Genomic DNA, 24,666 nt, shown 5'->3' on the forward strand with positions numbered 1-24,666 from the left:
CTTCCTAGTCTTCCAACCCCATCCCTTTGGGGACTCTTGTATCTTCCTGTTGGTCAACACAGGGCCTGGATATTTTGAGTCCACTAAATTTGAATTTTTTTTTTTTGCTTAGTTGGCTTTTTTTTTTTTTTTTTTTTTTTTTGAGGCATTATTTCATATATCACAAAACCAAGGATGACCTTAACCTCCTGATCATCCTGCCTCCACTTCCCAAGTGCTAGACTCCAGGCATGCACGAACACTTCTGGGTTTGGGTGCTGGGGCTTTAAGGCAGCTAGAAAGCCACTCCACCAAACACTCTATGTCCTTAGCTATCTTTAGTCCTTCTTCAGTTTAGTTTTTGGGGTGTGTGTGTCTATTTTGTTTTGTTGTTTTGTTTTTTAACTCACGCTCTCTATGTAGTCCAGGCTGGCCTAGAATCTATGCTCCTTCTGCCTCAGCCTCCCAAGGAGCTGGGATTACAGGTGTGTGCCACCACACCCCACCTGTCTTTATCTTAGAAACTTGGCTTGGTTGCTGCCAGTCTAGAGATATTGGGCAAATTGCTGGTCTCTTTCAAGCATTTGTGTGGAGTGGACAGCCATGCTTCCTCTACAGGGTCCTTGCTGTGTGCATAGCATCACAGTCCACTTCTTGCCATATCTCTGTCCTACTGTGTGACAAGAATGGAGTCGTAAGGTCTTAGCAGGAGCCTGGGATTTTATGAAGAATCACATGATTCTCTGGGTTTGTATCCATAGAGGTGCCGTATACACAGTCTTGTGTGATGTTTCCTGGGAAAACATCAACAAACATGGTGCCAGATAGGGCAACAGCAGACCCAAGAAAGGCTTCCACCCCAGTCTAGCTTATTGAGCCAGTAAGTTTGGGGGTGACTTACAGGAGCATGGATGAGGCAAAGGCAGCTGCATCACCAAAAGCCCTGGCCAGCTCTGACCAGTGTGGGTGATGAGCTGCGTCCCTGGAGCTCTCTGCACAACTCGTAGGCAGCTCCACCACAGTGAGTGTCCTTTCCCTAGCAACTGTATTAGGGGCTTTGGGAGTCTTGTAAGTTTCAGGATCTTCCTGGGCCTTGTGAGGTTTGGGGGTTGGGTATTTTGCTTGCTTTGTTTTGGTGAGCCGTGGTCCTACTATGTATCTGGCTGGCCTAAAACTCGCTATGTAGACCAAGGAGGCCTTGAGCTCACAGAGATCCACCTACCTCTACCTCCCTAGTGCTGGAATTAAAAGTTGGTGCCACCATGCCTAGAGCCTTGTGAGTTTTGTTGACATCCTGTGTTTCCCAGAGCCTTCCTCCCAAAGGGAATACTTGTTTAAAAACCATAGCTTACAGAACCTTTGGGTGCCTGGATCTCATGCCCAGGCCTCCTTGGAAACTGGCCCTACTGGAAGGGACCCAAGAACATGTCATTCAGGCATCTGGATTCAGGATCTTTTTCTAGATTAAGTCCAGTATGCAGGAAGAAGTGGAGCACAGAAGGATTGAGAGGAGTCTAAAGTCATGAGCCAGAGCTTAGTTGGTAGATGCTTGCCCGGCGTGCACAAAGCCCTGGGTTCCATGTCCAGCACTACATGAACCTAATGTAGTGACACAACGCCTATCACCCCAATGTTCATGAGACAGAGGCAGAGGGATCCTCAGCTACATAGCTAGTTTAAGACTAGCCTGGGCTACCGGAGTCCTTGCACTCCCCCACCCCCAAAAAAGTGAGGGTGGTGGGTTGCTTCAGTGAATAAGGTTTACAGGCCTAGTGTCCTGAGTTCAGGCACATAAAGATAGAAGGGAAAAACCAACTGCACACAGTTACCCACTGACCTCTACATACACACTCTGGGATACACACCCACTCAGATGCATCGTGCATACACATACATAGACATGATAATCAGTAAGGGGCTGGATAGCTCAGTAGTTAGGAGTGCTTGCTGTTCTTGCAAAAGACCCACCTTGGGTGCCTCACAACCATCCATAGTTCCAGGGAATCAGATGCCCTCTTCTGGCTTCCAAAGGCAACTGCATTAACATATGCATACTCCTGACATACCCACACAGACACACACAATAAAATAAAATAAATCTTGAGGCTGGAGAGATAACTCGGGGGTTAAGAGCACCGGCCACTCTTGCAGAAGGCCTGAGTTCCATCCCCAACACCCACGTGGTGTCTCACACCCATCTGTAACTAACTCCAGCAGCATGTTGTCCCCTCTTCTAACCTCCAAGGGCACTAGGTATGAATGTGGTCTACAGGCATACATGCAGGCAAAACACCAGTGTACATAAATAAAAAGTAAATTAAAAAAAAAAAGGAAAGGCTTTTTTTTAAATTTTGTAAAAATAAATAAATCTTTAGAAACAAATTAAAAATTTTTTTAAAGATTTATTTATTTATTTATTTATTTATTTATTTATTTATTTATTATATGTAAGTACACTGTAGCTGTCTTCAGACACTCCAGAAGAGGGAGTCAGATCTCGTTATGGATGGTTGTGAGCCACCATGTGGTTGCTGGGATTTGAACTCCAGACCTTCGGAAGAGCAGTCGGGTGCTCTTACCCACTGAGCCATCTCACCAGCCCCAAATTAAATTTTTAATTAAAGAAGTAGGAATTCTGGGCTGGAGAGGTGACTTAGTAGTTACGAGGACCCGAGTTCGATTCCCGAACCCCACAACAGTGGTTTACAGTCCTCTCTAACTCCAGTTCCAGTGGATCTAATGCCCTCATCTGACCTCTACAGGCCCCAGCACACGTGAGGTACACAGACAAACAAGGAAACAACATGCACATAAAATATAGTAATAAAAATAGCCTTCTTTTAGCCGGGTGTGGTGGCGCACGCCTTTAATCCCAGCACTCGGGAGGCAGAGACAGGCGGATTTCTGAGTTCGAGGCCAGCCTGGTCTACAGAGTGAGCTCCAGGACAGCCAGGGCTACACAGAGAAACCTTGTCTCGAAAAACCAAAAAAAAAAAAAAATAGCCTTCTTTTAAAGGAAGCAGGAATTCACTAAGGCATTAGTGAAGGAGACTAAAGCTTGGCCCAGGAAACGCAACTTGACAAGTGCTTGAGGCACCTAGCATCCCATCTGACATCCAGGACGTCACCTGCTTAGCCCTCCGTAGAGAGGACCTTTGACTCATCTGTTGATTGAAAGGTGACACTGGGGGCTGGAGATGTAGCAGATTACATAAAGCACTTGCTGCCCAAGCAGAGGACTTGAGTTTGGTCCCCAGCACCTGGCTGGTGGCTCAGAAACATGCACAATTTCAGCTCCAGGGGGTGTCCAGCACCCTCTTCTGGTCTCCTCAGCAACTGCAGTCATCTATGCATACCCAAACAAACACATAGACACACACATAAATAAAAATATTTTTAAATGAAGAAACTGAGGCCCAGCAGCAGACAAGACAGTCTTTTAAGGCCTCAGCCATCCATGTGCCCTCTCCTCTGCCTACTCCTGGAGCACAGCCTGGTCTGACCCAGGGAACATCCAGGCCCCAGGCATGTCACCAACACTCTCCTCTGTGCCCCTCACCCCCTGCAGAGCTGCCCTCCTCAGAGCACCTGAGTGTGGCTGATGCCACCTGGCTGGCACTGAACGTGGTGTCCGGTGGCGGCAGCTTCTCCAGCTCCCAGCCCATCGGTGTGACAAAGATTGCCAAGTCTGTCATTGCCCCGCTGGCCGACCAGAACATCTCCGTGTTTATGCTGTCCACCTATCAAACTGACTTCATCCTGGTGAGTCAGAGCCGTGGTGAATGGCTGTGCACATCCCCAGCCTTTTCCATGTAACACACACACAGAGCTTCTGGCACAGTCATTATCCTGTCCCATCTGGTGCTCTACTCCTCACCTCAGCCCTGGGCACTACCACAGGAGGTAGGGTGATCTGAGACTGAGAGACTCGGCTTCCCGTCCTCAGGTGCGGGAGCGTGACCTGCCCTTCGTCACTCACACCTTGTCCTCGGAGTTCACCATCCTACGCGTTGTCAATGGAGAAACGGTGGCGGCTGAGAATCTCAGCTTCACCAATGGCTTTGTGAAGCCCAAGATGGGTGAGTTGGGATTGAGGGAAAGGTCCCTAGCAAAAGGCCCCGCTCTCAGAAGCCACTTGGTGTTCACTGGATTCCACATAGAGCCGCCAGCAATGGCCAGAGATGGCTCCCAGCCCAGCCCAGCCCAGCCCAGGTAATAGTGCCTCAAGGTAGCTACCCTTGGTAGGGACCATGGAGGTGAAGCTTGGAGCACATGTTGGCAAGGAGCTCTCAGCAGCCAGAGCACCTTGTACAAAGGCCCAGGGTCGTGATGGGAAACTGAACAGTCATGTAGTGTGTGTGCCGGGGGCGGGAAAGCCACCTGGGCTGCATTGAACAAGGCTGAGCCCAACTCCTACACACAGATGCTCTACTGTGTGACCTTAACACTTGTGTCCTACGCTCTTCCAGTCCAGAGGCCAGTCATCCACCCACTGTCTAGCCCAAGCAACAGGTTCTGTGTCACCAGCCTGGACCCTGACACGCTGCCCGCCGTTGCCACCCTTCTCATGGATGTGATGTTCTACTCCAATGGGTAGGTCCCCGGGGTTAGGTGCTAGGGTAGGGGACAGACATGGAAATCCTGCTCCACCCACAAGCCCTGTATGAGGCCAAAGTCCTTATTCCACCCAAGAGCTCAGTCTGAAGGAGAAGACCTGGCTCTACCCGTAAGTCCAGTCTGAGGGAGGAGGCACCATCGGCCCAGGAGCCTAGTTCGAAGGGGAGACACACCAACCTGCTCAAGAAGGGAAGAGGCATGGAGAAGGGACTGTTCCACCCTAGAACTCACTCTGAAGGGGGAGACTTGTATGTGCCTGTGTAGCTCTTACATTCTTCCTACCCTCTCATGGTGTTTTTGAACCTTGATGGTAGGGGTTGGGGGTTGATATAGAGGTCTCATTTAGGGCCGAACACTCAATGGTCACCACCCCCAGTGCTTTAACCAGGTGAGTCTCTGCATTAACTGCCGCCTCGTGCACAAAGATACTTCCCTGCCCGACACTGAGAGCGGCACTAATCCATGAGTTATGAACATAAATATTTAGAAGACAAAATAACAATAGGTTTTTCCCAAGGACCCATGACCTCCCAAACCATGGGCTTGTGACCAGGCTTACAGTACCCAGGCATGAATTCCTTCCTGTGAAGCAGGTCCTAGAGTCAAGCAGAAAGTGGTGGGTTACCCCAGTAACACCATGACCCGGGCACCCACCGGTGGTTCTGCCTTGCCTGGCGTGTTGGTATTGTAGCATTCAGAGTCTAAGACTTCCTGAGTTGTGGGCTTCTGATGGAGATAAGACATGAGTCAAGCTGGGCCTCTTGCAGTGGTGGGTGGCAGATGGCATAAAGGTGGGAACCGTACCCTCACAGTTTCCTCTTGATCCCCAGAGTGAAGGACCCCATGGCTGCCAGTGACGATTGTGGCCACATCCGCTTCTTCTCCTTCTCACTCATTGAGGGCTACATCTCACTGGTGATGGATGTACAGACCCAGCAGAGGTGGGCAGGGCCCTGTGTGGATATTGCAGGGGGCCTGGGCGGGAGCGGGTACTTTCTGCCTAAGTTGTTCCTATAGGTGCAAGAGCCATCCACGTACACAGCAAGATGGTGCCAAAGTAGAGACTGGAACCATAGTCCCAAAGCCATCTGTCCCGAATCTCACCCCAACAGTGGCTTTCCTCCCTGGCTCCAGTGGCACCGACACATCATTAGATCTCTCTCTGACCCACCTGAGATACTCCAGAGCTGGGGGGAGCACCAGTTAGCCCTGCCTCAGACTCCTCCTTCTTCTATAGGTTCCCGAGTCACTTGCTATTCACGAGTGCATCTGGAGAGCTCTGGAAGATGGTGCGGATAGGAGGACAACCCTTGGGATTTGGTGAGCCTGTGGGGTCCAACACCTGTATGCAGGAATCAGGAGGTGTTCCCAGGGTACCTGGCCAGGTCCACCCTATGTAGTGTTCTGGAGACTGAAACCCCTCTTCTGACAGATCCCTTGCCAATTGTGTGACATATATATGAAGGCCTCAGGAGACCAACAAGTGGACTTTACCATAGGGCTCTTAACCCATCCTGCAAGCTGAAAAATACAGTGGGGTTGGGGGTGTGGCTCAGCAGTAGAGCACCTGCCTAAAATCCCCCAGGGAGGGGCTGGGGGCGTGGCTCCATGGTAGAGCCCCTTCTCTGAGCACCTGTGTTTCCCTAGATGAGTGTGGGATTGTAGCCCAGATCTCAGAGCCCTTGGCAGCTGCAGACATCCCAGCATATTACATCAGTACTTTCAAGTTCGACCATGCATTGGTAAGTGGCCCCTGGGGACAGGTGGGGACTGTATGGGTAGGGACCAGGTACCTGGGCTCACACACTTTTTTTTTTTCCCTTTGCATCCTGCCTTGCAGGTTCCAGAAGAGAATATCAGTGGGGTTATCCATGCCCTGAAAGTCAGTCAAGCAGGGAAGCATTAGAAAAGACTCGTCTCTGGGCTCCTCCCTGCCACAGCCCACCTGGGCCTTCCCCCCCCACGAAGGTTATTCTTGCAGTATTTCCCTATGGACTGAAAGCTCGGCCCCAGGACCTTTAAGGAAGGGGCCTCTGGGACACTCCCCTGATTCCTGACTCCTCCAGGCCTGGGCCTGAGCTAGGGCCACCCCCACATCCTCCTCCTGCCTTCCAGAGTCCCCAGCCTTTTCAATAATGACTCTGTTTCCACTCGGTGGGGGTGTGCCCATCTTCCTCCCCCAAGTTCCACCCCAGAAAGCGGTCTCCGAGGCCCAGGACACTTGGGACCAGCCCAAGGCCTCACCTACAGCCCGCAGCAAACACCAAAGGAAGCTGGCACCTCCTGTGAGACACTGGGATCGGGGTCCTGATGCACCTAGGGACATCTTAAGGAGTTGGTGGAGCAAGATTGGGGGTGCAGAGCTGGAGAAGCCCCCGTGAGCCCCCCCTGAGTTAACGGTTATGGTTGCTGCTCTAGTTTTAGAGGTTCAGGGGCTGGTTCCCTCAGAATGGAGGTCAGCAGGCCACCCTCAGGTCATAATGGCCAGTGAGCCTCAGTGGGGTCCCTACTCCTAAGCTGGGGGGGGGGAAGCCAAGACTCTAGAACCCCACCACACAGGACCTGTGTCGATTTCCTCTACAACTGCCAAGAGGGTCCCTGGGCCAAACTTCCTCCCAGAGCACTTGTCCCTGGAGGGGATCCCAGGACACCCCCTCTCCCACCAGCCTAGAGCGCCAGCTTCTATCTGTCCTTTGTTCACTCTCCCCAGACCCAACATGGGCAAGCAAAGACCCGGCTTCTTCCAGCAGTGGGCATCCCCACCTGCCCAGGCCTAGGGTGCCTTGGGCCATGTCCCACCTTTCCAGCTGTCACTTAGACCAGCCTAGAGAATTCCCCATCATCCTCTCTGCCCCACTTTTAGGGGATAAAGAGGCCTCAGCCCCTGCAGCTCATATACCTGCCCGAAATACACACAGCAATCTGGGGTCACGGTGATAACCTGGGAGGCAGCTATCTTGGAGCATTTGTAGAGAGACATTACCCCTGCGGTTTCTTCTTCGTTGTTTTTGCATACAGGCGGCTGGGGAAGGAGTAGTTTTGTTTGGAGGGGATGGAGCCTGTTTGAGTCTTATTAGGGTGCCCAGGGTTCAGTGAGACTTAGCACCCTGTGTCTCTGGGGACAGACACAAATGCAAAGATGTATCGGTAAGACTCTTGGCTGTGTCTTCTGAGGAGGGCTAGTGGGAGCAGAGCTCTGATACAAGACACCAGGACCCCATAGCACCCCCTATAGGGCATGCCAGTGTTCCACCACCTTCATATGGCGCTGTTAGCTGGGACTTCGGGGATCCACCAGACTTTTTGCTCTTGAGGTGTTTTGTCGAGCCTGTACTTCAGGATCTCCAACAACAAGGTCAGAGGAGGGAACGTTTATCTACCCCTGCACAGTCTTGTACAAACTGTGTTTCCCTCCTCTCTGGGCCACAGAAACACACCCGGGTGGAGGAACTATTCTAGAATCATGTAGAAGCCAGAACCCAGCATGTTAATCAAAATCACCTCTGGTTGGTTTTGGTTTTGGTTTGGTTTTGGTTTTGGGTTTTTTTTTTTTTTTTTTTTTTTTTTAACTCCTTTTGCACAAAACCCTTAAAACCAAATCTTATTATTTTCTGGTCCCGAATGGGAAATGGCCAAGTGGGCGGGTCTTTATAGTGAGGCCCCCGAGTCCCCTTTTTCTCTCTCTGGAAGGCCTTGATTGCCCGGGGTACACATCTCCGGAACCCCTTCTGTCTCCCTTTCCAGTTATCCCTTCCCACCATATAAGTGTGCTGGCCCCCGGCCCCACAGTTGTGTGGACCCCTAGACTTGCTAGGATGAGACTATGTATTGTACACACCTATAAATACGTGTTTTATGTTGATAGAGATATATTCTGTAAATAGCATATATACTTGAGCAATATATATGTTAATATATTCTGTGTGCGCAGGACACAGGCAAGGGCCCCCACCTCATGTGCGCACACTCGGAGACATTTTGAGCCACCATATATTTTTAATTCAAATACGTAGGCAATACGATGAGTGGAAAAGCCCTGGGGTCCTGAGGCCAGCCTGGAGGGGAGACAGAACCAACAACCTACCGCGGGTGGGGCAGGCTGAGAGGGCCAGTGTAGTCTGCTTCATAGCTACTGTACCCCCATTTCCACAGCCTAGAGCTCTGGATGCCTTCATTTTATTTGGGAGGGGGAGCATTGATCCAGAGGAGGGATTGGGTTTTTGTTGTTGTTGTTGGGTTTTGGTTTTGGGTTTGGGTTTTTTTTTTTTTTGGTTTTGTTAACAGTGGCTCCCTCCCTCAGGATTACCCCAAAACCTTTGTCTGGTAAACCCATCTGTCCCAGCCTGCCTCCCTCCCGAGTCCCTTCTCTATAGAAAGCTGTAGACCTGACATCTTACCTAACTTTTGTTGTTATTGTTGTGTTGTTTTCTTAAGGCAGGGTCTCTTTAGATAGCCCTGGCTATCCTGGAACTCTCTCTGTAGACCAGGCTGGCCTTGAATTTATAGGACTCTACCCACCTCTGCCTCCCGAGTGCTGGGATTAAAGGTGTGTGCCATCACACCTAAGTTTTTTTAAAAATATTATTATTAATATTATTATTCCTGTAAGCTTAGGAATCTCAGGTTCTCTTCCCTGCTCTCTTCCTAGGACTGACTCCATAAGGACCCAGACCACCACACATACTCCCACGGTTGTGTGTCCAGAAAGGGCTGGGCCTGGCTTCTGCCGGCCAACCTTTTAAGGGACCCCACTGTTCAGCTGTAGTGGGTCCTTGGAGGAAGCTAGCTCTGTCTCTGTGTTCTGTGGGTAGATCAGCATGGTGTGGTGTCTTCAGTTCTAGGGGATGTGACAGTCCCTCTACTAGTAGAGACCCTCTACTCTCGTGTTTTTTAGCACTGTCTGCTCTCTTTTCAGCATCTTCTGGTTTTGTGAATATGAAGGCTGACTCCACCCCCTGCTGACCCAGCCTCAGAGGGGACCCAAGTGTCTTGCCACTCAGCAGCCAGGGATCCCTAGAGGATTTCTTTTGTATTTTTCTGCAGTGCAGAGGAATGTAGGCAGGGCCTCCTGCGTGAGAGACAAGTACTCCACTGACAAGTACTCCCAGATCCTCGGCTCACAGGGAGGGTAGGAGATTGGGCTGTTAAGAAGGTAAAGTTTTAGGAAGCGCAGTCAGGAACTCCCTGGGTGGGGCTACCAAGTCCTGAACTCTGGGGGTTTGCACGGCTGTCTGAAAGGTACTCTATCAGGAAAGCGCACATCGGGAGTTGCTCAGTGGATAACGTGTTCCCATAGCATTCCCAGCACTCTGAAAGCAGACAGATCACAAGTTAAGGTCAGCCTGGGCTACATGAGGCTCTGTCTCAAAAAAAAAAAAAAAAAGAAAAGAAAAAAAGAAAAAGATAAGAAAAGAAAAAGAAAAAACGTCAAATATCACCTGTACAGACTAATGAGACCATCCAGGGTCCCCATCCGCAAAGCACCCCTTCTCCTTTGGCTCAGCCCCATAGTCTGGGGCAAACCTGCTTCCCAAGAAATCGACTTCTCCCCCCAGATCCTAGCAGCATCACCAAGTATATACTCCGGGGTCCTAAAGACCCCCCCTCTCCCACATCCATAGTGGTATGCAGCCCTGCCCCCATATAGCCCTTATCTAAGACTCCTAAGCATCAACATTCACCCTGTCCCACCAGCTGCGGGTAACAGGTTCCTGGTGTGGTGGGACGGACCCGGGGACCTGGTTCTGTCTGCTGCCCATTGGGCAGTGTTGCTGGAGCAACCTGCTTAGGCTGGTGAGGTCCCCAATGATGGAAGGACCTGTAAGAGTGAAGAGACACTCAGGCAGGTGTAAAGGAGCTGGCCCCTAAGCACAGGCAGTCCACACCCCACCCGGTTGTCCAGTACACGATCTTCAAAGAAGGTCTGAGCCACCTGCCAACAGCTCTTCCCGGCCACATTTCCCAGGCTGACCTTTAAAAGTCCCCAAGCACCTCTGGGCCACTGGCCAGGGCCTCTGGATTGGATGTGGGGACAAAGCAGGCTCTTCCTTGCCTCCACTAAGGCAACTGAAGAGAGGAGCCAAAGGGAGGAAGTGTCAATTTTGACTCTTGGGTTTGATGAGATCCAGTCCATCACAGCAGGGAAAGGCACAGCAGCGGGAGCGGGAGGCGGCCGGTCACGTGGCAGCTGGTCACGTGGCATCCACAGTCAGGAAGCAGAGAGAGGCAGCCGCTGCTGCTCTGCTCACTTCCTCCTTTTTATTCAGGAGACGAGCTTATCCCGTGGAAGGCTACCACATTTAGGGTAGGAAACTCCATGGCTGATTTACTCAGAGGTTTGTCTTCTAGGCAGTTCTCGATCCTGTCACAGGACATCCCTCACCCCGCTGTGTTGCTCTGTGGGCAGCGTTGGGGATGCCATAGGTGGCATCAGCCCTTGCCTTGGTGAGGGGAGCCTAGATGAGAATGGTGGACTCTCTGACAGGGAGGGGGCATAGGGACGGTAGCTTTGGGTTTTCAAGTAATGGGTATCGTACTGAGGGTTGGAAGGGTGGCAGACCTCCATCTTCACAGCCAGGAGTCAGCCTTGCATTGCTCTCAGAAGCTGCTGTGAAGGTGGAGAACTAACTTAACAGACCTAACCTCACCGCTCATCCCAGTTCCTTTTTCATGTCCGTTTTCTAATTAGAAGCAGCAAAAGGATGCATCTAACTGACCCCAGGGCGACCCCAGCTTGACCTCTAGCCTCTCCTCTGAAGATGACTCAAATGGGGAAGGCAGGTGCTGGCCTGTCGCTGAAGGCACCAAGAGAGGCCTGAGGCCATGGCTCTTGCCGGGCATCAGTTTGGAGGTGGTGATTTGTGGCTCTTGGTAGAAGAGACGGGAACCTGGGAGAGTCAGTAGTGCAGGGTGGTCCAGTCCCATGTGTCAGGATGCTGTTTATTTACGTGTGTGTGTGTGTGTGTGTGTGTGTGTGTACATATATTAGGCATGAGTGTGTGTGCCCACATATGCAGAGCCCATCTCAGAGCTGTGAGCTGTTTCATGCAGTGTTTGGCCCCTTAGCCTAACCCATTGCCTCACACTTAAACAGATAGGGATGCTGGCCCTGGCTCCAGGGTGGAATGTGGGGTTGCTGTGATGGGATTGGCTCCTTTCTCCATCCGTTGCATCCCCAACAAAGACTCTGCCCCTCAGCAGCCCAGGGAATCCATGCAGGCAGCCTGACCTGGCCTAGGCTCACCCGTGGGACTCTTCAAACAATTTTCTCAAGACAGTATTTTCATGGAGAGAGGTTGGGGACAAGAGGTGCCCCTTGCTTCCCAGGAACTCACCTTGGGAAAGGGTCCACAAAGCTCTAGACTCCAGGTATAGACTGGGCAAAATTCAGGTTTCCGTGGGCTGAGCCTAGCACGTTTTTTCCTTTCTCCTGCCTCAGTTTACCCGTATCACAGGAAGAGTTAGAGCAGGGTCAGCCTCCAAACAATAGGGGAGACAGAAGTACAGCAGTAGTCCTCCCGGCCCTCCTCCTGTATGCCAAAATCATTTCCGTTATCCCGAGGCAGGGGAGTGGGTATGGGTGCCCGGCGGCGTTTTTAAGGGACCCTGCCCTGCCCACAGCCCCAGCTGACCCTCTCCTGGCATGTTGTGCCCAGGTCACCAGCAACAGTGGTACTTCATCTGTCCTGCAGCTTGGGTGAACGGGGTAGGGGACGGGTGTCCTCCTCTGTCCACCTCCAGGGCCCCTCATGCTTTTGTTTTCTCCTTGTCAAAGAAACAAAACCCTTGAGAGTTGTGTACTGTATGATGAAGAGGAAAAAAAAAAAAAGTACCTAATGTTCCCCCTGAAAAAGACAGTATATTTTGTACTTTGTAAAGTGTTCATTAAATGAAGGGGAAAAAAATGATGTTGCCTGATAGCTGTCTGATTCTATGTTGACTTGTCCAGGATCATGCCTCCGTTGTTTGGGAGAACGTAGGTCATGGCTTAGAGGAGGCAGGATAACCCTCAGGTAAAACTGCCCAGACTGAGAAGGGTTATATCAGCTCCCTAATGCTGTGGAGTAAATGGTCCCAAATAGTGGCTTAAAGTGACACATATCTGTATCCCAGCACGCAGGAGGATAGAGGGTTCTGGGCTAGCCTGAGCTACATAATGAAACGGGGTGAAGTGACTCAGTGGTCAAGAGCACTAACTCTTTTTTTTTTTTTTAAAGATTTATTTATTTATTATATGTAAGTACACTGTAGCTGTCCTCAGACACACCAGAAGAGGGAGTCAGATCTCATTACGGATGGTTGTGAGCCACCATGTGGTTGCTGGGATTTGAACTCTGGACCTTCGGAAGAGCAGTCGGGTGCTCTTACCCGCTGAGCCATCTCACCAGCCCGAGCACTAACTCTTAACCAGGAGCTCCAACGGTTCGATTCCCAGCACCTACATGGTGGCTTACAGTCCCAGGGAATCTGAAGACCTCTTCTGGCCTCGGGGGATACCAGGTACCCATGTGGTACACAGACATACATGTGGCAAAACACCATAGCCTTCGAATCAAAGCTACAGGGAAGAAGGATTTGTCCCAGCTTAGAGTTTCCCGGTCATGATCGTGGGCATGAGGCTGAAGGTTAGTTACAAGAACAATTTGTTGAGTAGGGGTTGTTTATGGCATCTAGGAAGCAAAGGCGAGAACACGGGAAAAGACCAGGGCAAAATATCGCACCACTGGTGACCTGCCACTTCTCACCATTCACCAATGCCATCAAATGGTGCATCCATCAAGCCGTCAATCTGATGATTAGGACAGAGCTCTTACGACCTAAACGTTTCTGAACTCAAGGTTATTGACACAGCCAGGAATGTGTTTGCAAACCTAAACATCTCAAGTCAGCCCCTAGTACCCACATGGTGGTGGCCTTCAGCCATCTTTAACTCCAGTTCCAGGAGATATGATGCCCTCTTCTGGCGTCTGCAGGTACCACACACATGTGATGTCTATACTTAACACGTCCACAAAATACTCGTAAAAACTTTCAAAAATAAATTTCAAAAAAATGTGGCCGGTCGGTGGTGGCATACGCCTTTAATCCCAGCACTTGGGAGGCAGAGACAGGCGGATTTCTGAGTTCAAGGCCAGCCTGGTCTACAAAGTGAGTTCCAGGACAGCCAGGGCTACACAGAGAAACCCTGTCTCAAAAAAAAAAAAAAAAAAAAAAAAATGTAAGAGGGGGCTGGAGAGATGGTTTCCAGAGCCCTCGCTGTTCTTGCTCATGAGACAGGTTTGCTTCCCAGTACTCCATGATGGCTCACAGCATGCTGTAACTCTGGCGCCAGAGGATCTTACGCTTCTGGCCTCAGTGGCCATCACACATCACACACAGATGGTGCAGAGACATATGTGCATGCAGAACACGTACACGCATAAAAATAACCTGTTAAGAGAGAGAACGAAAAGAGGACACCTGGGAGGAGGCAGGTGGCATGCTTCATCCGGGGAATGATTCACGTGCTCATGAGAGCAAAGCTTTCCCTGGAACAGAATGAGCAGCCAAGATAATGGCTTAGCAACGTCTCCAGGTGTCAAATGCTGGGGGTTGGGGGTTAAGGACCAAAGAGACAAAGACACCCACGTATAGATGGCAGCTGAACAGAAACCCTGGTGAGGTACAGATGAGCTACATGGCCAGGCTGACCAACAGGTAAAACAGGCTTAAAGGAAAGTTCAAGGGGGAGAGGGAGGGTGCTGGAGAGATGGCTCAGTGGTTAAGAGCACTGACTGCTCTTCCAGAGGTCCTGAGTTCAATTCCCAGCAATCACATGATGGCTCACAACCATCTGTAATGGGATCCGGTGCCCTCTTCTGGTGTGTCTGAAGACAGCTACAGTGTACTCAAATATATAAAATAAACTTTAAAAACAAGGAAACCCCAAGCATAAGGACATCCCTCTTTGTACGCAGGTGACTAAAGTCAAGAGGCTTTGCTTTGCCCTTTAGTTCATTGAAAGGGTCTCATGTACCCCTGGCTGGCCTAAAACTCAAGGTCTAGCCACGGGTGACCTTGAGCTTCTGACCCCCGGTCTCCATGTCTCCATGTCTACCACTTCCTGAGTCACCCAAATGTACCCGATGCTGTTTATGGGGTGCTGGGGTGTGAATCAGACCCCAGGGCTTGGTGGATTCTAATCAAGGACTTTACCAGAGCTACATACCTGGCCCCTTTGTTTTCCTAAGGACTTTTATTTTTTTTTTTTAATTTTTTTTTTTAGATTTATTTATTTATTTATTATATGTAAATACACTGTAGCTGTCTTCAGACACTCCAGAAGAGGGAGTCAGACCTCATTACGGATGGTTGTGAGCCACCATGTGGTTGCTGGGATTTGAACTCCAGACCTTTGGAAGAGCAGTCGGGTGCTCTTACTCACTGAGCCGTCTCACCAGCCCTCCTAAGGACTTTTAAAATTAATAACATTTTTAGTTGTGTGTTTGTGGTGACAGATGTATGGAGATAAAGCCAGCAGAGGGTGTCCGATCCCCTGGAGCTAGAGTTACAAACATCTGTGAAGTCCCCGAGGTGGGAAATGAACTCGGGTCCTCTGGGAGAGCAGTAACTGTTCTTAACCACTAAGTCATCCATTTCTCCAGCTCCTTAAGTCTTCTTCTATTTCAAGTTCACAGAAAATGTTCCTATTGTCAGCCTAAGACTAGCCCTTACAGAGGGGCAGCATTTGCCTGGGTGAGGGGCCTGTAGCTGCTCAAACGGCCATTCCTTCCAATATCAGCCAACTGGTTCCCATGACAGCCTGCTTGTTGACCCCTCGACTTTAACCCGCAACCTTTCAACATATCCCATGTCCTTTCTCCATTTTAGGGTTTGAATCTGAAATGCCCCTCCCCCAGGCTCATGTATTGAATGTATGGTCCACATCAGGTAGCACTGTGGTGGAGACTGGAATTTTTTAAAGAAGTGAGTGGGGCCTGAACAACAGAAGTAGGTGGGCGGAGTTATTCCTTTAAAGGTGGTAGTACAGCCCCAGCTAATACACTCCTGTGTGCTCACATCCTATAATAGACTCCTGTATGCTCACATCCCATAATACACTCCTGTGTGCTTCCTGATGTGCCCGGCTGGGAAGCCCCTACAATAAACTCCCACCATCCCGAACGCTGCCATGGCGGGACTGGAACCCTCGGACACTGAGAGCCAAGGTGAATCCTTCTGTCTTTAAGTTGTTCCTGTCAGGTACTTGGGGCAAGACTTCACTTTCCTCCACAGCCCGCACAAGCAGCCACCGTCCTCTGCATTTTGTTTCTTGTCCGTGTCCCTGCCCTAGGATAAGCTGCACAAAACCGAGATTCCTCTGCCTGCATGACTCACTGTGCCCCACGCCTGCACTTAAGGAGCCCACAAGTACCTTAGAGTGAACAAATAACAGGAGCAGGGTGTAGCAGGCAGCCTAGGAGACCATAATTAGAAACTCAGGTACGGGCTATTTTCCCAGCCAAAGGATCTATCTGTTCAGAAAACACTTCCCAGGGGCTAGCGAGATGACTCAGTGGGTAAAGTGCTTGCCTGACACCAAGCCTGATGGCTTCAGTCCAATCCCCAGAGCCCATGTTAAAATGGGAAGCAGGGCCCTGTAGCCCTGGCCCAGGGGAAATGGAAACAGAGGGTCCCTGGGACTCCGGATGGCCAGCCTAGCCCTGCAAAGTTCCAGGTTGGGAGAGATCCTGGCCCAATCATAAGGTGGACCTGGGTGTGACAAGCACACAGGTTTAGTTCCAGAATTCTGGAGTCTGAGGAAGGCAGACCTCTGTGAGTTCAAGGGCAGCCTGATTTACAAAGTGACAGCCCATCTCAATAATAAGATGGATAGCACCTGAGGAACAGTGACACTTTACCTGTCTTCTGGCCTCCACAGGAGTGTGGCACGCGCGCACACACACACACACACACACACACACGTGCACGCACATATCCTAAGTGGGACTGCCTTCTAAAGTGTGTTCCATTGGCTACTTTTATGGTCAAGAAATGATCAAGTAAAACTTTTACAAGACCTCCATTCTTTAAAAAGGCAGAAAATAGACTTTATTCCAAAAGACCTTTTCAAACCCTGTTCTGAAAGGAAAGGACAAGCTTTCCTAAAGACAAGGCTTTTCCCACTTTCTGAGGCCTCCCACTCCAGGCCAGCCCTTCAGCCAAGAGTCCACAAGCACTTGGCCCGCAGTCTTTCTTCAGGGGCTTCTGGGCTGTGCAAAGCCAGGCAGTGAGGAAGTTCCAAGGCTGGGATACTGTAGACCTGAGCGGGAGGCTGGCTCCCACTGGCAGCTCCATCAAGAGTCTCAAGCCAAGGCATCCTGGGCCCTGGACTGTCCTTCTGTGGGACTCCTGGGATGACAGCTGACCAGAGAGGCCCTAGCTGAAGGCAGTCCATCTGGCTCTCTTGCTGAGGCCCAAGTTTATCCTCCTGTGACAGGGGACTACAAGTTCTTCTGAGTGCCTTGTCATGTCTCTAAACTCTTAATATCAAATGTGTCATGAGCAGTGAGCTTTCTCTAAGAATAGTGTCTCAGACAAGACACATCCCCAGATGCTACCATGTTTTACCTGGAAAAGGAGTCTGCCTGGCCACTCAAGGTCTTCATGCCCTGGTACTCCTCAGAAACACGCCAAGCCAACTGTAGCCATCCTGAGCTGAGGTCAGCAGCAGGAACCTCAGCGGGGGAAGGGCTTTGTCTACAGACCTCTAGTAGAATGTCCCCACTGAGGACACACAGCAAGCATCCTGCACCCCAGAGACCCTGGCCCTCTCCCAGTACCCTCAGAAGCTCTGCTGGTGGCCATCCCCTGCCTCTGCTAAGCTGCTGCTGTGGTGTGGCTCCCAGGCTGGGCCCAGAGGGCCTTTCAGATGAATGACTTGGCTAGAGTCACCATGTGATCCACTCCACACGCCACATCCACAGGCTCACCGGGCATCGTCACCTGGAAGAGAAGACACGGACACAGTGAGGGAAGGACAGCCAGGCTCTGGAGCCCTGCAGGAGGGAATGGGGGTCACACGATTCACAGAACCCAGGCTAGCCTCCAATTCCCTGTGTAGCTGAGGCTGACCGTGAACTTCTGATCCTCCTGCCTCTACCTCCCAAATGCTGGGTTTACACACATGTAATACCACACCTGGTTTACGTGGTATTGGAGACAGACTCTCAGGCTTTGTATGTGTTAGGCAAGCAAACTACCCACTGAGCCTCACCCTCAGCCCCTCCTCTTAGAAGGTTCTTTGCCTCCTGTGAGTGTGGCTGTATCCCCTGGGAATGGGCTGCCCACACTCGTCCACAGCTCACTAGTATCCCTACCTCTCTGCCCATCAGTGGCATCAGCTCTAGCAGCCACCCTGGGGAAGGACATGGATGCTCCTGGTCCCACTGCCTGTGACCATGCTTCCAGATCCCCTGCCTGGAGGCTGTGTTCGGTAACCTTCACTGGGGTCACCAAGTACTTCTCAAGAGTACAGGAAAGGCCTCGGCCTGGTGGATCCAGTGTGGGAGCAGGCCACAGAGCTACACTGGGCCTTCAGAGGCTGGTCCCATCTATCCTCATTATTCTGTTCTTTAAATTTGTGTGTGTGTGTGTGTGTGTGTGTGTGTGAGTGATATGTCTGGAGACAGGGGGACAGTAGGTTTCTGCTCCATCACTCTCCAAGTTATTCCCTTGAGACAGAGCCTCTTGGCAGCCAACAAGTCCCAATGATTTTTCTGTCTCCACAACTGAACCTAACTCCATTATGCTGGTATTGCAAGCACATATGTGGCTATACCTACCTTTCTACATAGGTGCTGAGGGTTAGAACTCAGATCATCATGTTTGCACAACAAGTATGTGTGTGTGTGTGTGTGTATGCGTGCGTGCGTACGTGCGCACACTTGAGGTCAGCAGACAACCTTCAGGAGCTGGTTCCTCCCTACCTTGTGGATATTGTATATTAAACTCAGGTAGGAGTCACGCTTGCTGTCAGGTGCCTCTACCCAGTAGGCCTCACAGACTCTTAAGTGTTTGGTTTTTTTCCTTTTTTGGTTGTGTATGTGGTATGTATGGAGAAATGTACTGTGTACGATATGTGTGTGGTAGGGGTGTGTGGAATGTAGTGTCTTTGGAATGTACTGTATATGGTGTGTATGCTGGCTAGTTTTAGGTCAACTTGATACAAGCTAGAGTCATCAGAGAGGAGGAAGCCTCAGTTGAGAAAAGTTTCTGTAATACCTGGCTGTAGACAAGCCTGTAGGGTATTTTCTTAATTAGTGATTGAAGAGGGAGGGCCCAGACCATTGTGGGGTGCTGAGGTCAGACAGACAGACAGACAGACAGACAGACACACACACACACACACACACACACACACACACACACACACAGAGCAAGGAAGCCAAGCAAGTCATGAGGAGCAAGCCAATAAGCAGCACCCCTCCCTCCACAGCCTCTGCATCAGCTCCTGCCTCCAGGTTCCTGCCCTGTGTGAGTTCCTGTCTGACTTCCTTTGATGATGAACAGCGATGTGGAAGTGTAAGCCAAGTAAACCCTTTCCTCCCCAAGTTGCTTTCTTCATGGTGTTTCAACACAGCAATAGTGACCCTAACTAAGACAGCGCATGTGGAATGTAGTGTGTGCCTGTAGTGTGTGTAGGGGGTATGTATGTGTGGTGTGTACAGAACATATGTAGGATGTGTATGTCTGTGCAGTATGTACAGGGTTTATGTAGAGTGTGTGTTTGTGTGTCTGTGTGTGTGTGTGTGTATAGTAGTAGTAGTAGTAGTAGTATATGTAGTATGTGGAAAATGTTATGTGGTATGTATGTGTGCTGTGTAGGGTGTGTGTGTTGAATGTGGTGTGTGTGGCTGTGGAACCCAGTGGTTAGTGTCAGGCGTCTTCCTCTAGCATTCTCCACTGTTTTTTGAGACAAGGTCTCTCACTGAACCTAGAGATTATGGTTTCAGCCAGACTGGCCAGGCAGCAAGTGCCAGAAATCTTCAACTTCCACTCCTATGGGCACTGGGTTAAGCCACACTGTGCCCACCCCTGCGAGCCCTGGGTTATAGACTGCACCACTGAGCAGAGCGAGCTCTGTACGTGCCGCTGGGGAACCAAACTCATGCTTACACAGCAAGCACTGTCCCCATGAGCCATCGCCTCAGCCTGTTCTGGTTTGTTTGCTTTAGAGTCAGGATGTCACTGTGTGACCCTGGCTGGCCTCTGTCTCCTGAGTGCTGGGATTAAAGAAAGGTGTGTGCCACGATACACTGCATCGGTTAGCTTTTCAGACAGGGTCTCACTACATGGCATGGGCCAGCCTGCAACTTGCAGCATTCTCCTGCCTCAGCTTCCTGAGAGCTGAGGTGCACAGCACGATGCCCTCTTTCTCTTATTTATCGCTGTTACTATTATCATGAACAAGAAATGGCACATTATAAAAGGACACTCAATGAAAAACAATGGCCATGGCTGGGCATGTCACCCTGTGGATAGAGGGCTTCCCTAGCATGCACCAGGCCCAGGGTTCAATCTCCACCCTTATAACCAGGCATGGTGGTTCATGGCTCTCATCCTATCACCCAGATTGGGGCGGGGGGGGCAGGGTGTAGGCTGAAGCAGAAGGGACAGAAGTTCCTCAGCCACATAATGAGTTTGAGGCTAGCCTGGGCTACCTGACTCCATGTCGAAATAAATAAATAACCAGGCATTAAGAACCTCTGAATACTAACCCCATCACACCATGCCCTACAGCCAACTGACCACTACTTAACCACATCTTTTGCCCTCCTAGGCTCTCAGTGCAGAAGGGCACATGCACACTCAGCATGACTTTGCCTTCATACCCTCACCCAGCTGTGGATCCGGGATCAGCTGGCGAGGACCCTATTCATCCGGCCTTCCTGTGGCTGCCTGGGCAATTTCCTGAGTTCAGGATGGAGTGAATGCCTGCAACAGGTGGCCTGGCCTAAGAGCTCTGAAGTGGCAGGTGCTGACTGTGGAGCTTCAACTGCATTAGGGGCTGCTGGCGACAGCACATGAAGGCAGGAACCACGCCACACCATCTCGCTGCCTCCCCAAACAAAAACGCTTTGGCAAAAGCTGCCACACAGACCACTGAGCAAACAGAAGCAGGCCCCAGATGACAGAGGCAGCACAGGGCTGCAGACGGTGCCTCAGGCCGGCCCCAGAACAGCAGTGACCAGCTGCCCCATGGTGACCTAGCCAGGTGGGCTCTTAGCAACCTCCGAGGCCACCTGAGATCATCTATTTACCCTCCCGTGCCTCGCTGGGTCATCTGCAGCCAGCCTGCTGCACTGACGTCCCTAGGCGCTGTTCCCCAGGTGCTCTAGCCATTAGAGCCCGATGCACAGGAAGCTATTTGGTTTGTGCTTGCTGGCCAGGACCTGCAGTCAGCAAGGACCTCTGGGAACAGAGGTGGCTCCTGAGACACCAGTGCCCCCTGGTGTGGGTCTCTTTCAGGTTTCCGAAAGGACTCCACAACAAGCCTATCCTTAGTCATGTGGGGATGGTGGGCTCTGGGTCTCATGTAGCCCAGGCTGGCCTCAAAACTCCCTTTGCATCTGAGGATGACCCAGAATTTCTGATCCTCCTATCTCCACCTCGCCCTCTCAGTTCTTGAGATTACAGGTGTGCCCCCTCACATCTGGTTTATGTACAGCTTTGGGAGGCACAGAGGCAAGACACTATGGGAACATCTCCCATACATAATATCTCTCTATAAAAGAATATTAGATAAATTCTAATATCTAATATCTAGGTAATATCTGGCTAATATCTCCAGCCGGGGTGGTGGTTCATGTCCTTAATCTGAGCACTCAAGAGGCAGAGGCAGGGAGACCTTGTCTTTAGATAGATAGATAGATAGATAGATAGATAGATAGATTAGATAGATAGATAGATAGATAGGATAGATAGATAGACAGATAGACAGACAGACAGACAGACAGTGTCCACTTTCAACTTAAGACTCCTCCAGCCTCCGCATGCAGCTTTTAATAAAGGAGCCAAGTGAGTGCAAGCCGTGCAGGGGGCGGGCCCAGCAAGGTAGCAGGTCTGTGAGGAACCTTGCTGCTTGGCCTGCTGAGCTGAGTTCAATTCCTAGAACCCACTTAAGGATGTAAGGAGACAATCAACTACACAAAGTTGTCTTCTGACCTCCACACATGCAACATAGTATGTCCATGTGTGTGCCTGTGTGTGTGTGTGAGAGAGAGAGAGAGAGGGAGTGAGAGAGGAGAAGAGGGAGTAGGATTCAGAAGGATTCCCCAGAGCTGTAGTGACAGGCAGGTGTGAGCCCTCTGATGTAGGAGCTGGGAACCCACCCCAGGTCCTCCTGGAGAAGAGTGAGCACCCTTGCCTGCCGAGCCATTCTCCTTTTCTTAGGGGAATCTCTTCATGTTATGCTTCCTAGTCTTTACTATGCCAGCTCTTTAAGCTGTTCTGAAAAGAACTTAGCTATTCTTTGCGTTTCTTCTTTTTAGACTGGGTCTCATGCAGCTCAGGCTGGCCTCAAACTTGCCACTGTAGCCAAGGAGGACCTTGAACTTCTGGTTCTTCTGGCTCCACCAGTCTAGTGCTGGGATCAAGGTACAGACCACCCTACTAAGTTTATGTGGTGCTGGGGATGGAGCCCAAGGACTTGTGCATGCTTGTGTGCAGAGCTGCATCTGGCCCACCAGCGCACCGACTGCACAGAGGGAGCAGAAAGGCTGAAGGCCTGCACACATGGACGCAAGCACTACATCAGCTCCTGCTCATCACCTCCACTCAAGTCTCCCTGGAGTCCATCCTTGACTGTGGCGCGCAGGAGGTCCTGGACCCTGTCCCATATTTGGTTTTGCATCCTTTGGGACAGCCTCCACACACCACCCCTGCATGGTCTTACCCTCCATGGGAAGTACTGGTCTTCCAGGCGGCCAATCCCCAAGCACCCTCGGATGTTCTTGCCCCACACGAACAGCTCACCCTTGTCTGCAAAGGAAGGAAGATGGATTGGTTGGATTTCTCTGAACTACGGCTTCTCAGAAAAATGTCCCTGAAGAATGTCCCATCCCCAGTCCAAGCCCCAGGCCAGGGTTTCTGAGAGCCAGCCTAGGGAAGATGACCTCCCTGTAGAACAGGTCAGGGCTCCTATGCGGCCCACTCTGCTCACCCAGATGGCCTGCTGCCACCCACAGCCTCTTCTGACCCAGCTCTGCCCTTCTCGCAGACAGTGAGGCAAGACAGTCAGTTCTGTTTGGGTTTCAGTATGTGGGTGTGTTCTGTGAGAAGGCACAGAACAACTGGGTTCCTAACCGTGGGTCTGTCTGTGTGCTGGGCACTGGGGACAGGACGGCATCTGAACAAACATGCTTCCTGTCCTCATGAACTTGACCTCTTAGAAGAGCCAGAAAGGAACAAACTAACAGATAATGGTAACAACTTGGAGAAAGTGCTTTACTTGACCCTCCGCCCTCACTGGCAAGGTTTAGGCAGCCATTCCTCAACTCCTCCCTGAGGGATTCTAGGCAGGGGCTCTACCACTGAGCCACATCTTGAATCAAAAAAAAAAAAAAGACCTTTTTATAAATTATTGTTATTTTCTTTTTAGAGAGATGCTCATTATAGATTCACAAGTAGAGCTCAGAAGTGAAAAGGAGCCATGCCATTTGAATAGGCATAGAGGTCAGTAACATGACAGACTGAAAGTACCCAAAAAAGGGCAAATTTAGGCTCTGGTGTCAAGAAAAAGGAAAATGTATGCCTTTCTCGCAAGAAGACTTCTGAATGGCAAGGAAGCAGAAGCGCCCTGGGAATGCCCACGGTGACATGCACATAGTAACTGTGCTGTCCAGGGATTGCAGAGCAGCCTGAACCAAGACACTGAACCTGGAATGTGTGGAAGGCCGGGATCCAGGTTCTTGGGGAACAATTTGGTATTTCATGGCGCTACAACCTGCCCAGCCTTCAAGAACCAAAAGCCTGCCAGCACTGTGGTCATCTCTCCCCAGCACGCTAGAGGGTCTGTAAGGTGGGCCACTTGCCACCCACTTCTGCATCACCTGTCCAGGCACAGCCCAGACCTCTCCTGGTTCTCACCAGCACTCACTAAACCCTTCTCCCCACCCACCACCCCCAAACAGGTGCCTCATATGAGATCATTGCAGCACAGGCCTCACCACAAACCAAAGAAGCCAACCACAGTGGCAGCATTAAAGGTCTGTGCTGTATGATACAAACTGGGCTACCTCTGCCGTGGCCTCCCTCTTCACTTATCCTGTGAAGACATAAGCCTATTGGATGGATGGATGGATGGATGGATGGCTATAAATGGATGTAGTTTGATGACAGAAGCTGAGAGCTATTCCAGTTTAAGAAGGAACAGATTTTGGCCTGGCTCTCCAGCCAGTAACTTACTGGTGAGTGCGGCAAAGTGGCTAAGCCCACATCGGATCTGGGAAACCTGGACTTCAGGGTTAAACTCCGTCAAACCAAAGAGCGTGGGTGGAATCATTTCTGGAATTGCTGTTTCCAAGAGCTTTGGTCCTTTCCCAAGAATTCCATAGCCCCAGACGAAAACATGTCCCTCCGCTGTATTACAACAAAACAGTGGTTGTGAGTCAAGCCAAGCAGAGCCCTCCCTTGCCATAAAATCTACAGGGGCTGGGTTCAGGTGGTAGCATGCCTGCCCAACATGCACAAAGCCCTTGGTGCTGTCCACAGACTGCAGAAACCAGACAGAATGGAGCACGCCTGTAATCCCTGAACTCAGGAGATGGACGCCTGAAGGTCACCTTGGAACACTGAGACCCACTGTGAGTCTGACTAGGGAGAAAGCCAGTCTCAGAGCAGAAGCAACGCACTTATGAGGGGAATAGGGGAGGGTATGCATAAAACCCACTGGGCACATAAAAACGGTGAACACTGTCCCTAATGACAGTTCCAAATTTCACATTGATCAGAGAGCCATGCCAGAAACAAGCCATTCCAACCAAAATCTTTTTTTTTTTTTTTTTTTTTCGAGACAGGGTTTCTCTGTGT

At 50.7% G+C, this 24,666-nt stretch overlaps 2 protein-coding genes across 3 annotated transcripts in view; one reads left to right on the forward strand and one right to left on the reverse strand.

The window, feature by feature from the left end:
- The window catches only part of Castor2 (cytosolic arginine sensor for mTORC1 subunit 2), a 41,974-nt gene extending 31,995 nt beyond the window's left edge, over positions 1–9,979 (forward strand). Inside the window, exons 3-9 of the mRNA XM_021162662.1 lie at positions 3,548–3,741; positions 3,926–4,058; positions 4,449–4,572; positions 5,427–5,537; positions 5,834–5,916; positions 6,244–6,338; positions 6,437–9,979. Of these exons, the coding sequence (XP_021018321.1) occupies positions 3,548–3,741; positions 3,926–4,058; positions 4,449–4,572; positions 5,427–5,537; positions 5,834–5,916; positions 6,244–6,338; positions 6,437–6,502 (806 nt within the window). The 3' untranslated portion in view covers positions 6,503–9,979. The remainder of the gene's footprint in view (positions 1–3,547; positions 3,742–3,925; positions 4,059–4,448; positions 4,573–5,426; positions 5,538–5,833; positions 5,917–6,243; positions 6,339–6,436) is intronic.
- A 6,665-nt stretch (positions 9,980–16,644) lies between these two features.
- Rcc1l (RCC1 like) overlaps positions 16,645–24,666 on the reverse strand; it is a 29,623-nt gene continuing 21,601 nt past the window's right edge. Inside the window, exons 9-11 of one of the 2 annotated variants that reach the window (XM_021162618.2) lie at positions 24,043–24,216; positions 22,532–22,617; positions 16,645–17,580 (exon numbers count right to left, since the gene is read on the reverse strand). In XM_021162618.2, the coding sequence (XP_021018277.1) occupies positions 17,503–17,580; positions 22,532–22,617; positions 24,043–24,216 (338 nt within the window). In that variant the 3' untranslated portion in view covers positions 16,645–17,502. The remainder of the gene's footprint in view (positions 17,581–22,531; positions 22,618–24,042; positions 24,217–24,666) is intronic. The other variant, XM_029477985.1, reaches the window with a different exon arrangement.

Source organism: Mus caroli, chromosome 5 (genome assembly GCF_900094665.2).
Source record: "Mus caroli chromosome 5, CAROLI_EIJ_v1.1, whole genome shotgun sequence".
Classification (NCBI taxonomy): domain Eukaryota; kingdom Metazoa; phylum Chordata; class Mammalia; order Rodentia; family Muridae; genus Mus; species Mus caroli.